Here is a 12,895-nt window from a genome sequence, read left to right as displayed (position 1 = left end):
GGCTGATACAAAGCCAAGAACGAACAAGCAACAAGCAGTAGCCAGCATGAAGAGCTTCGCCCCTCCCCAGACCCAATCTACCCGGAGAAGCGATCAGCGCGATATGGGGTGTGGGTGGGTGAGTGGGTGATGTACGAAACACAACCCTTCGCACCGGCCCCCAAGGCTTTTCGCGAAAACAGTAAACCAAAAGAAAGAAGAAGGAAAAAGCAACCGATCCCGGCGAACCGATACTCTTGCCAAGGGATGATGCTTACCCGCTCGCATAAAGACAGTTGGCTATTGCGTGCGCTGATCACCCGGCGGGCTGGCGGTCGGGGGAAGAAGGAAGAGCAACGGTCCGTCGCAACGAAGAGGCTGGGAATACCTATCAGACGTAGAAGTAGTAGTAGAAGAAGAAGAAGAATAGAAAGGGATTTCCATTCTCACGTCGGTGTTGTTGGCATGTAAGAGAACAAAACACTAAAAGCGCACATGGGATGGCGGATCCGTAGGCTTGCAAGACATATATACACAACGCGCCGGAAAGAAAAAACTTTCAAGAGAAAGTTTTTTCTTTCCTTTTGTTTTGCTCATACAATACTGAATTCTTAGCACATATACAAATAAATATGCCAAATCACACACAAGTGCATACACATATATCAACCCAGAAAAGGGAGGTTCGTGAAACCTCAACACAGGAAAGAAAGCAAAGAAAAGAAAATGGAGTGGGATAAAAGTAAAAAGCAGCCGAGATATCTCTAATCTCTCTTTCTCTCGCTCGCTCGCTCGAACCCTCCTCCCATGCGATTGACTCCCACCACCACCACCACCACCACCACCACCTATGCCAAATCGTTGTTCATTCATTTCCAACCTGTTCATCACATACAAGCGCACAGCGCAGACACACAGATGCACTCTTCACACAGACTCACACGCACGCAACACACACAATCTCGCAAGCCATGCCACACCAATTCAAGGGACCAGCCATCGACATCAAAAAAACAGAAAAGAGATGTACACCCAAGACCCGGAAGGGGAAGCAATCGTGAGGAAAAGCTGGTGTCCGAGAAAAAAAAAAAGTCGTCTCTGTTTCCCTACGTAAGGAAAATTTTTCTCTCGAAAAATCGCCGAGAGTAACAAGTCCTCTTCTCCTTGCCTCCATCTTCAACATCCACGTTTCCAATATGATAGGAAAGTAGACGAATGGGTGAGCGTGTGAGCAGAAGGAGATGGCGGGGGGGAAACTCTCAGACCAACTTCAAGGAAAAGGGGGAAGATGTCAAATCCGATCAAGAGGTTGGAATGATCTGTCATCTCCAGAAACCAAAAGCTCGAAAGAAAATGGACCCAAAAATCAGATCAAGAACCCGGGGAATCACTGATGCCTCCATACCAGCTCGCCTGAAATGTCACACAAAGCAGAAATTAAAAGGAAAAAAAAAGGCTCTTCTCAAACCCGCCTACTGGAAGAAAGAATTGGAGGTGATGATGGTGATGATGACGCTGCACGCAAAGCTAAGAGGGGGGGAGGTGATGACGGGGGAGAAAACCGAATACTGTTTATGCAGTGGTGGAAGAAGAAAGCTGTTTTTAAGGCGTACGGCTCTCGCCCAAACTGTGTGCAGTTGAAAGAAGCAGAAGACTGAAATGTTGAGTAAAACGCCCCAGGCTATGCAGGGCTGCACCTTGTGACCTAGCGGGAAAGCAGAAGTCGGAATGTTCTTCTCCAGATCAAGCCTCCCATCAAAGCCAAGTTTCTCAGTCAAGGAAAAAAGCCTTAGACATCAAGGATGCCGTAGAGAAGGTGATGGTCCTTTTTTGGTTCTTCTTCGATGTCCGTCGACCGAGAAAAGTAGCCAGAACGGTCTTCCTAATGTCCAACTGTTGTACAAAGAGATCCACATGGTCCAACACGAGTAAGACTATCAGACCTCTCAAAGGAGCCGCTTTTTCTTTTTTTTTTTTGTGGAAAAGAGGATTGTTGCGAGTCGTGGCAACAGCCTGGTTCTTGTTCTACCATTTTATTTTATTTTGCCGAGGTGGGTTGGCCCTATGGCGGTTCGTGATGCCTGATGGTGAACTTTGATGGCGTATGAGTGTCAAAAGAAGTAAGACTCTTGTGTCAAGAGGCCGGCTCCGGATCATATTGCTTTTTTCGTCGGAAATCCTTCGTCCCGAAACCGGCAGACAAGGATGCACTCGTCGAAGCTCGCAAGTTTCTCCGGTCATTGTTATCAGTCCGTCGTGAAAATCATCAAGTCATGAAGGAAAAGAAGCCAGAACCGCAAGAATGGAGCATCGTTCTCCAGACTGGGGGTGTCTAAAAGAAACCGCCGTTCTGCTGGTTCGGGCCACGGAAGGGAGAATCGCCGTTATGTTGGTTCGGTCCACCGCGGAAGGGAGAACCGTCGTTCTGCTGGGTCGGTCCGCCGCGGAAAGGAGAGCCGTTGTAAGGGTTCATGCTCTGCTGTACATTGTTCTGAAGATTGTTCGGAACCTGGGGGTTGGACAAGCGGTGCGGCTGAGGGGAAGCAAGGCTGCTGCCGTAGCCATTGGCAATGTTGCTGTAAGCACCCTGCTGGGGAGTGACGTTGAGCTGACCAGGGAATGCGATCTGTCCGGGACCAGTGGCGGCAGTTGGCGTGATCTGGCCGCTTGAGTTAGTGCTCATGCGACCGTCAAAGTCCTGGATCTTGCTCATGATACGACGGCCGTAGGGAGTAGCGCGGATGGCGTTGAGCATAGGACGTATGGCCTCGACCAGGCGGATCTTGGTAGGGGCGTCGGCATAGTCAAGAGCCGTCTGAACAACGTAGTTGGCGTAGGAATCGCGGATCAGCTTCTCAAGCTCACCAGGAACGAGGAGCTCCTCGATCAAGGTGCGCTTAGCCTCGGCGGGAGAAACGCGAATGCATTTCTCAATGACGTTGGAGCTGAATTTTTGCTTCGACAGCATCGGAACGCTTCTACCGAAGCTATGGCACAAGGGAACCGTAAACTGTTCCTCCTGAAGATCGAGGATATACTGGACGACATAGTTGCCGAAGGGATCCTGAACCAGAGAGAAGGCGTTCGCAGTGATGGAGCCAATCAATGCAATCCTCTGATCGCCAGAAGCGTGGTCAATGCAACGCTGGAGAACGCAGCAGCCATGGCGATGGGTACCGACAACGACACAAGACCTGCCGACAGCCTCGAAAATGAACTGAGAGTCTTTGGAACCGAGGTGGTTCAGGCACTTCTGGATAACATGGTTGCCATTGAGATCCTGGATGAGTGTGACGACGTTGTGACGCAGAGCCTCGATAATGATACTGATCTGTTCGGCAGTAGAGACGTACTCGATCATCTTCTGGAGAGCCCTGGTACCGTGCTGGTTCAAGGCAATCTTTACCATTTGAGGGGCCGCGTTCCGGACAAGGGCGGTGCGCTGTTCATCATTGCAGAACTCGTACATCTTCTGGCAAAGGTAATTGGCGAACGGGTCCTGCATCAGGTCGACGACATGATCCTTGGTGGCCTCGAAGATCTTCTTGACGATGTCCAAGTTGCGGCCCTCAATCTGCTTCTGAAGGTAGCGGCAACCGTGCTGATCCTTGCACAGCTCGACAATGTCATGAGGCATGAGAGAGTCGAAGTTGTAGTTTGTCGTGGTGCGCATGTGCTCCTCCTGGTTCTGCATACGGCGCTGTTGGATTACACGGGCCTGGCTGTCAGGGAACCGAGGCTGAGCAGGAGCCTGTTGAGTGAAAGGCTGTTGGAAAGCCTGGCCATATGGGTTGAACGGAGGATACATCTGAAGCTGGTTGTAGGGAGCCTGACCGTTGGGGCCCATGTTCTGCATGCCCACGTTGAGCATCGCCATGCCGTAACCACCATAGTATGGAGCGTTCGGGTTGCCGTACATCGGAGGACTGGTGATGCCAGTGCCGTTGGATGACGGAATGGTGGTCGCAGTAGGCGAAGATACTCCAGCCGGCGTGGTGCCGTTCGTGGTGACACCGTTGGTTCCGTTGCTAAGAGCAGGTCCGAAGGGCGCAGCGTTAGCCTGAAGAGCAGACCCCATGGAACGGAAAGCGGCAGCGCCCTTGGGGTCATCAAGCCTGTTCTCGCCGCCAGACAATTCACGGCTGTGGCGATTGACTGCAGCCATGGGAATGCGACCGATGCTAGCGTTGTGGTGGTGCAAGTGCTGCTCGGCGTGCGAGTTGACACCGTTGCCGCCGGTAGGAGTGCCGTTGAGACCGTTGGTGTTCTTCATGGTCGGGATGTCATTCGTCGAGTACGACGACTGAAGCTTGGGCATTCCGTTGGTAGAACCGTTAGGCGGAGTCGCAAGCGGGCCAGGGCGCTTAGAGTCGTTGTACGGACTGAACCTCACCTCCATTGAGTGGCGGTTGCTGATGGTCGAGCGCCGGGGAGTCTCGGCGCCATTGGCACCAGAGCCATCGAGACCGAACTCATCAGACTTGTGCAGATTGTTGACCGGAAGGCTGTGCTGAGCATGACGGTGACGCGAAGTGGTCGGCCAGCCGTTTGGCTGAGGATCAGGGGAGTGTGAGGACACGGACGCAAGATCCAGAGCGGCAGAAGAAGCGGAGAGCTGCATCCTGTCCCCACCACCGTGACGAACCAAGATGGGGAACTTGCCGTCCTTTGTGTTCATCTGCAAATAGCTCTTGACATCTGGCGAGGCAGCAGGGTTCCTGGGCTTCTCGTCGTCGTCACCGAAGAGGAAGTGGGTAGTGTCAATGTGGCCGAGAACCGAGGGAAGGTCCGGAAGCTCCGTAGTCGCACGGTGGCGGAAGTCAAGGCCGGTGACAGGAACCGAGTTCCTATTGAGACTTCAAAACTCTTAGCTAAGGTTCGCTTGTACGGACGCGCCAAACGCGCCGGAATGCGGCCTGACGTATGGGACGTGGTGACATGCAAGGGCTCGCTAGGATCCGGCGCGCTGGGACCTCATGCGCGACCAGCGGAGTCAAGACAGAAATTGCCAAGTGACGCCCAAGCAGTGACACAAGACGCAAGTGAGAAAGGGAGAGAAAACTTACGCAGCGCCGCCAGAGCGGGGGTTCATGTTGGAGATGTCGAACTCGTAGTTGTCCTCCTCCTCATCAGATCCACGGCGGGAACCAGGCATGGACTTTGACGGGATGTGCGAGCTGCTCTGAGTGAAGCTCTGGCCGGGAGAAGTGATCTGGGAGCCCGAGCGACTAGGACGAGTTGAGCCAGACTGGTAGCTGTGCTGAGGGGAAGTCAAGCTCTGCATCGAGTAACGCTGGGGACGTGAGAAGGCAGACGGGAAGCCCTGATCACGGTACTCGGGAGGCGTGGTGGGCTCGCTCTGGTGGCCGGCGTAGTTGTTGGTATGAACGACGTCCTGTGAGAGGCGGTTGAAGTCGTTTTGAACGCCTTTGATCTGGATGTCGTACAGTTCCATCTCGGCCTCGAAACGGCGGCGTTGCTCTTTAAGATATTCGTACTCGGCCTTCTTCTTTTCCAACTGGATGATCTGGAAGTTAGCGTTCTGATCTGAAGCGGTGTCTGCAGCGACAGTAGACTCCGAATCAGAAGGTGAGAGCTGGATCTGATCTAGGCCGTTGTCCTTGGTCGGAGTGGACATTTTGCGACGGTGAGGCGTATTGGATGACATGCAGTAGAATATCTCGAATGCAGATCTTTTGGCAAGCCGGCGTGCAGTGCAGATGCACCACAAGATCTTGGCAGGCGAGCTGAGGCGAAGAAGATCTGAAGCGCAAACAAGATATTTCTGCAGGGCCGAAAAGGAAACGCAATGCTAGAACGTGCCAAAAGGTGAAGATGTCGAGGAAAGGATGGCTGGTAGTTGGGAGTGGGGATGTGGATGTGGTGTTGAGGCGGAGGCAGAGAGGGATGTGGAGGGGAGGCATTTAAGGAAGGCGACGGTGCGGGAGGTGCCCTCGTGCACGACACCCCACCTGACAATGGACAATAGGAAGGAACCAGATGTTCTCACTCACCAGCTGCACCTTGTGGTATGTCTGCCAATCAGTTAGCGCCATTGTTCTCTCTATCGTTTGCTCAGCCCACTGGAAGCTCCGCCTCTCGGCCGCCACGCCCGCCCACCCGCCTGCGGGGTGCAGCGACGACAGCGAGGCTGCATCCATTTATCTAATCGCCCCCCCGTCTCACAAGTCGGGGGCTCCAAAGACAGGGAAATATCACACGTCACACACGGCGCGCTTCGCAGGGAACCGGAAATCGCTTACCGCAGTCGTCAACTCCGTATTCTCGGCCGCCTGTCGCCGCTGCTGGCCAATTGGCGACAATGAGGAAAGTGTGGGCATCGTGGGCACCGTATTTGTCGTGAAGCGTCTCGTCAGGCTGGCGCGGGCATCGTTCGCCGTGGATGTGTGGGCCTGCATCTGGCTGGCGATGCTGCGAATGGGCGAGGTAAAGCTGGGGAAGGTTGACTCCTCGCGCGGGGACTGCGGGCTGCGAAAGCGACGGTCCTCGGGGCGGTCCCCCAGGCCGTTGGAAAAGGCCATGGTGTTTTACCTGCGGCACTCCTCAGACATCAGCATCCGCAAGCTCTGGCACCTCGCGAGGGCGCTGGGCCGGGCCGGCTGGCGGTGTACCTGCGGCGCGCCGTGGCCTCGCGGCTGCGGAGCGGGCTGGGCGACGGCGCAGCGGCACAGCAGCGGGAGGGGTGACATACAGGCAAAATGATACACGGGGCAGCAGCCCTCTCGGGGGGTTCTTTGCGAGCTTCGACTGCGCTGGGGGGCGCACGAGGGACTGCGGGAGCCGCGCTGGAAGAGCCGCTTGGTGGTTGTACAGTACAGTGCCTAGTCGGTGGCCTGGTTAGGGCAGCAGCTGGTCGGGGCGCGGGGAACAGCGCAGTCGGCCCAACGCGCGCAGGGCAGCTGGTCGGTATAGTACAGGCGGACGGTGGCGGCTCGATCTTACAAGTACACAGTAAAGAACGGTTGTTGGAGGGAGCTGGGAGGCCGGACACGAGTTGAGATGGTCGTCGGGAGAGCCAGCAGCTTGCGCCGCCCAGCGCCAGCCGGGACCCTGGGGCCCTCGACGTTCGCTCCCCCAGTCATCGGGACCAGCGCTAAAGCGCATCACAGCCCCCAATCGCCGTCCACCATTTGCTACAACACGCCATCTCGCCCGCGCCAGCGACTCCCAGCACGCGCATCCCAGCCGCCTCTCCTCCGGACACCGCACGATATGCTTATGACTTCCGGATGCAGGCCGACACCGTGGGCCCGCCGCTCCATGTCGCTGGCCGCCCGCGCGCCCGCCGCCCTCGTCATGCCACAAGAACGCCTCCCCACTCGCCCCAACGACGCGCGCTCACGTCACCGGCGGATGGCCTCTGCTCGATCGACGCCGGCGTCCTCTCGCTGACCTCGCTCCGATCACAGCCGTCGCCCACAGCAAAGGAAAGCGGTCAGGCCCACTGACTCGCCACGGCCTTCTGCGCCTCGGGCCCATCAAGCCCGCTGCGGGGCTGCCGACCTCTGCGAATCCAGCGCAGTCGAGACGCTCCCTTGGCATCACCGAGACAGGAGTGATGTTTTGTGCGACCGCGGGCGATCCATTCGCGAGGCGTCGGCGACCAGCCCAGCCCGCCCGACAGACCTTCCCGCTGGGGCACGGCGCCGCTGACCGCGTCCGCGCGTCTGGGAGAGAGCAATCCGTGGAGAATGCAGACAACGTGATTCCCACGCCTTTTCACCGCCTCTTAAACAAGTGCCTGGCTAGACTCGATGCAGCTAGGCATGCGGCTTTCAACCGCCCCCCTCTCTCTATCGATAAGTAAACGGCCGGAGCTGCGAGGCTGCTTTGGGCTGCCGTGTTGCACCGCCGGGCATGGGGATCCCCGCCAACGCCTTCGAGAACGTGACCATGCTGCTCAATCTCCGCAAAGAGCACCTGCCCAGCCCGCCAGCCGCTGACGAGTTGACGGTCCGAAGCGTGCGAGAGCTAATTGCGCGACTCGCGCCGGGCCTGGCATCATGCGGCTCGAAGGCGCTCGTGATCTCTAGCCTCCGCAGAGCATGCCAGCCCTACCAGCCGCGAGATTTTGCTCTGGTCGCGCAGTGGTGCGTCCGTCCGGGTCGATCTCGAGATTTGCCGAGCACGGGACACGGAAAGTGTGGGTTTCGCATCTGGCCGCTTGCGGATCTGCAAACGCCTTTGCGCCCGCGAGCAGCGTGACTCACTCCGACACTCGGAAAGCCGGCGGGGACAGGCGCTTTTCGAAGAGGCTGGAACGCGCTGCTCCAATTTCGATTGTTGTGCGTGGTGTGTAGGACAGGATCTTTCCGAGGCACGGTGGGCGCACCAGCGCTGTCGTGCCCAACGGTCCAGCAAATTACACCGCTGCCTTAGGCTGCCGTGGCTGAAGGGCCCTTGAATGCACCTGTCAATTTCTCGCACGTTGCAAACACAGGGCGCGTCTAGATTCGAGATGTACGGTGACGAGGTGCTTGCTGTTGGTTGCTGCAACAAAACCCTTGATCAGGCCGGGGTCGGGGCAAAGCTGCCACGCAGCCCCGCCATCTAGAGCTGTCTGCTTCAGGTTCATACTGCAGCCGATGATTAGCGTGAATACTCTTTAACAAGAATGACGAGCGGGACGGGAAAGGCTCTTGTCCAGATGCGAATATTGAATTGCTTATCTGCATACCCAATGAGGCGGGAGTTTCCGCCTGTCGAATGTTTGATCAGTGATGTACTTAGTTTTGTCTGGTACGGAGTACAGGATCTGCCTCGGCGCTAAGAGTCGCCTGCAGCGACCCTCCGTACCAGTCGCACTACCTCCGAGAGGAAATGCGAAACGCGGACTCTTAAGCTGCGCTCATTCGATTGACTTGTAGATGCGAATACTCTTCCTGAGTGAAGCGCTTCGATCGCTGTCAGCCATGCCATTGAGACTGCCATTCTCCAATCCGCGCGCAGGATATGAACGAGGGTAAGCCAGGCCAGGGACCGCTTGCAAACACGTGGAGCTAGTCCCCTCCATTCGTCAATTTTAGTTCCCTCTTCTGCAGTTGCTTACGGCTTGACGTGGCAGCAAAGTGGCACGGATGGTCCGATATTTGCATCGGAGATCTCTTCACCTCGGCCATGCAGGTTTCTGTAAGGTACGGCCTGCCGTCTTTATACCGCAACAAGGTGTCTTTCAAAGCCGTTCTCGAAACTTATCAGTCGCATTTCGCCATGCTCGCAATGTCGATTAGCCCACCGGCTTCGGAGTGCAGAAGTTGGACCGTCGTAAGCGTGTGCTTATCATGAGGCAGTAGTTGGCCTGCCAGTCATCGTTGCTCAAGTGAGTGAGATCTCGGTATTTCTCATGTGCGCCGATAGCAATAAACGTTGATCCGCGTGGGGTACTGAGTGGTATCGTTGCTCTCAACCTTCACCATCCTCCACGCTGCAAACCCCGCTTCACCCTTCACACAATCCTCGCACGGTTCTTCGCGCTGGGTAATATCTCCGAACTGCTTCTTTCAAAAAATCCAGCGCGCACACGCACGCAGAACCCGCCGCGCGTTAAACGAGCAGCAAGCGCGTTGAGGTTCCTCGAAGGGCTATCTTCTTCTCTTGCGCAGGCGACAGGTGGATCTGGGCGGATCTCTCTAGCGGCTTGGTAAGGGGTATCTCGAAAAAAGAAAAGATGGATATTTGGGGTAGCTCTTACGGTTCAATCTCTCCGTTAACGCATGCCCCATGCTCTTAAGCTCGGCGAAAGGCGGGGTGGGCGCGTTCCGTAGGTAGCGCCGCGGTTAGTGCAACGAGCCGGTCCTAGGAGGCATGGTCGAACGGGACCTGCTCTACGACGCTGAACACAATGCCCCCACGTCCGCCAAAGGGATCCTTGCATTGTCGTTCTGCCTGAGGTTTGTTTGGAACAGCTCCATGATTCCGGAAGCTACATCCTCAGGAGTCAGCTGAGACGCTGGCTGCAAGTAGCCGTTTAGGGCATCAAAAAGCTTATATTCGATGGTCCACCAGAGACGGTGATGGACAGGTTTAAAGACATTGTAGTGGCCGTTGTGTGTTGTGGATGTCCTTATCGTTATCAGATGGTCATCGATGGCAGCCGACCGCCGCCGTAAAATGCAAGTCTTGGCGCGGAGCTCGAACACTTCGCGACCGCCCTCGACCTTGCGGCAGCACAACCTCATCCACGCCTTCCGCATCCACGTCCTCCACCTACATCGCCTTTCTGGCTCCTCAGCCCGCACGACTGCGTTCGTAAGTCGGGACTAGTCAGCATGTCGGGCAGCGCGAGTAAAGCGGCGGCGAAGAACGCGTGGCGCCGCGCGAAGGCGAAGAAGGAGAAGGCCGAGGTGAGCTTTGCCATGACCAACCCCCACATCGGCACCTTAATTTCTAACTGCAGTAGGCCGCAACATCTAGAGAAGTTTCTGTACAACCAGCCACTGCCGAAAATGGTATTGCGCCGTCCGCAGAGCCCAAGGCCGAGACCACGCCCGATAACGATGCTCAACCCGCCCCCGACAGCAATGCCCCTTCATCTCAAGCTCTTGCCGTCATGCAAGATGACATCAACCCTGACGACCCACTCTATGATCAGTTCAAGGGTGTCCTTGAGAAGTTCCAGGAGTCGGAAGCGGACAAGAGTGATGGCCAGATAGCTCAGAAGCCCGAGGTTATGTGGGACGATGATGAGGTTCCGGAGGAGGAGGACGATCAGCCGAAGCCGCTGTCGAAGAAGAAGAAGAAGGAGTTGAACAAGTTGTCCGTAGCAGAACTGAAGGCCCTGGTCAGGAAACCTGAACTCGTCGACTGGACCGACACATCTTCACCGGACCCTCGGTTACTCGTCGCCATCAAAGGTCACCGCAATGTCGTCCCCGTCCCGAGTCATTGGTCGCTCAAGCGCGAGTACCTTTCGTCGAAACGCGGTATCGAGAAGCCGCCCTTCGCCCTCCCCAAGTTCATCCAAGAGACTGGTATCGCCGAGATGCGCGATGCTGTTCTGGAGAAGCAAGACCAACAGACGATGAAACAGAAGCAGAGGGAGCGCGTGCAGGGCAAGCTGAACAAACTTGACATTGACTACCAAAAGCTCTACGAGGCATTCTTCAGATTCCAGACGAAGCCTGAGCTGACCAGGTATGGTGAGGTGTACTACGAGGGTAAGGAGTACGAGACCAACTTGAAGCACTTGCGTCCCGGTGAGCTTAGTGAGGAGCTGAAAGAGGCTCTGAACATTCCGCCTGGCGCTCCTCCGCCTTGGCTGATTAACATGCAGCGTTTCGGTCCGCCTCCCTCGTACCCTGCACTGAAGATACCGGGTCTCAACGCACCGCCACCCCCTGGGGCTCAGTGGGGATTCCACCCTGGCGGATATGGCAAGCCTCCGGTTGATGAGTACAACAGACCCCTCTACGGAGGTGATGTGTTTGGTGTCCTTCAGCCGAATCAACCTGAGCATGTCGGCGAACCCGTTGAGAAAACGTTGTGGGGCGAGCTGCAGGAACCCGAAGAGGAATCGGAGGAGGAAGAAGAGAGCGAAGAGGAGGACGAGGATGAGGACGAAGACGAGGACGCTGGCGGAATGGACGCCAGTGGCCTTGTGACACCAGGCGGCATGGCATCGACTGTCCCGTCCGAATACGGCGGCGCAGAAAGTGTTGGTGGTGACTTCACTCTACGCAAACAACGCCGCGGTACCGAAACAGAGGAACCGACACATCCCCGCTCGGCTTACACGGTGCTGCCCGAACAGAACATCAAGGCCTCAGGCTTCTTTGGTGGCGAGAAGGCATACGACCTTAAAACCGCTCAGCAGAACCTTCCAGTCCTTGGGCAGGAAGACAGCGGTAGGAAAAAGAGGAAGGCAGGCGATCTTGACGTCAGTGTCGACATGGATGCCCTGGAGAGGGATGACAAGTTGAGCAAAGATGAGATCAAGAGGCAATATGAGGTCCAGCGCCAGGCTGAACAGCAGGGCGGCTGGGGCTCCGCTTACCAGGATGATCTCAGCTCGATGATTGCCGAAGAGAGTGCCAAGCGACTGAAGAAGGATCAAGAGCGCCGCGGCAGGCGCTAATCTACTGGCGAACAACACATTGGAAAGATCACAGGACAGTTGAAAAGCAGGAGCAGGTGAAATTCAAAAAAGCCCAGAGCGAGGGGAATCAGATGATGAAATTAACGGGAGGAGGTCAAGATACCAGTTGTTGTTGATTCAGGACATGCATAAGGGAAAGCTTCCATAGCCGGCGGGCGTTGCTGGATGGGCTGGGTTTCCGGGATCAGGAAGGAGTACCATAAGATCAATGCTTGCAAAAATTCTGCCTAGGATTCCGAAGTCGACTGCCGCAATGCCTCGCCAGGCATACAGATGTGATGATGCCGAGAATCGCGCTCTCGAGTGGGATACAGGGTTTGGGGGAATGGATGTACGGCCGAGAACCATGGTTGGGGCTTCGATACTGATTGTTCCAGGCAAATGCATGTTGGAGCCGGCGCCTACGGCACCGAACCATGGACCAACCAGGTAGCACGATGCGGCTCACGAATCCGGCGTGAGAGGAACCTGCTGGCACAACGAGGGCCTCGGGCCGCCACACATGAGCATGGCAGCGCGCCCACGCTAACACCAGAGCCCTGGCGTCGCACCTGGCGTACTACGATGGGAGGCTGTGAGTGAGGCTGTAGCAGAGGCCGCAGAGGCACCGGCGGCCGGGCATGCATCGCGATGACGCCTGGTCACGTGACGATTTGCTGCACCAGCTCCTTTCTCGCTCGTTTTCTCTTGACCATCGCTGGCGCATCGAACCGACCAACCACTTTTGACGCGACTCCGCCGCCCCTCCGCTCGACATACCGGCTGAGACACGTCATCGCAATGGATCGCGACCGTGACAGG

General features: G+C 56.3%; 3 protein-coding genes across 3 annotated transcripts; 1 reads left to right on the top strand and 2 right to left on the bottom strand.

Annotated features, from left to right (window-relative positions):
* Positions 1-2,311: 2,311 nt before the first annotated feature.
* Positions 2,312-5,617, bottom strand: BKCO1_8800013 (pumilio domain-containing protein; the record flags this gene model as incomplete). The annotated part of the gene is made up of 2 exons (XM_020279671.1): positions 2,312-4,835; positions 5,046-5,617. 2 exons carry the CDS (start codon positions 5,615-5,617, stop codon positions 2,312-2,314), a joined length of 3,096 nt encoding a protein of 1,031 aa, XP_020125465.1.
* A 286-nt stretch (positions 5,618-5,903) lies between these two features.
* Positions 5,904-6,521, bottom strand: BKCO1_8800012 (rna-binding protein; the record flags this gene model as incomplete). Its single annotated transcript, XM_020279670.1, has 2 exons — positions 5,904-6,014; positions 6,243-6,521. The coding sequence occupies 2 exons, from the start codon at positions 6,519-6,521 to the stop codon at positions 5,904-5,906; spliced, it is 390 nt and encodes a 129-aa protein (XP_020125464.1).
* Positions 6,522-10,268: 3,747 nt separating this feature from the next.
* Positions 10,269-12,073, top strand: BKCO1_8800011 (splicing factor 3b; the record flags this gene model as incomplete). The annotated part of the gene is made up of 2 exons (XM_020279669.1): positions 10,269-10,343; positions 10,400-12,073. The coding sequence occupies 2 exons, from the start codon at positions 10,269-10,271 to the stop codon at positions 12,071-12,073; spliced, it is 1,749 nt and encodes a 582-aa protein (XP_020125463.1).
* Between the last annotated feature and the right edge of the window lie 822 nt (positions 12,074-12,895).

Source organism: Diplodia corticola (genome assembly GCF_001883845.1).
Source record: "Diplodia corticola strain CBS 112549 chromosome Unknown scaffold88, whole genome shotgun sequence".
Lineage (NCBI taxonomy): Eukaryota > Fungi > Ascomycota > Dothideomycetes > Botryosphaeriales > Botryosphaeriaceae > Diplodia > Diplodia corticola.
The sequence above is the reverse complement of the archived record's forward strand: the minus strand, read 5'-3'. Positions and strand labels throughout refer to the sequence as shown.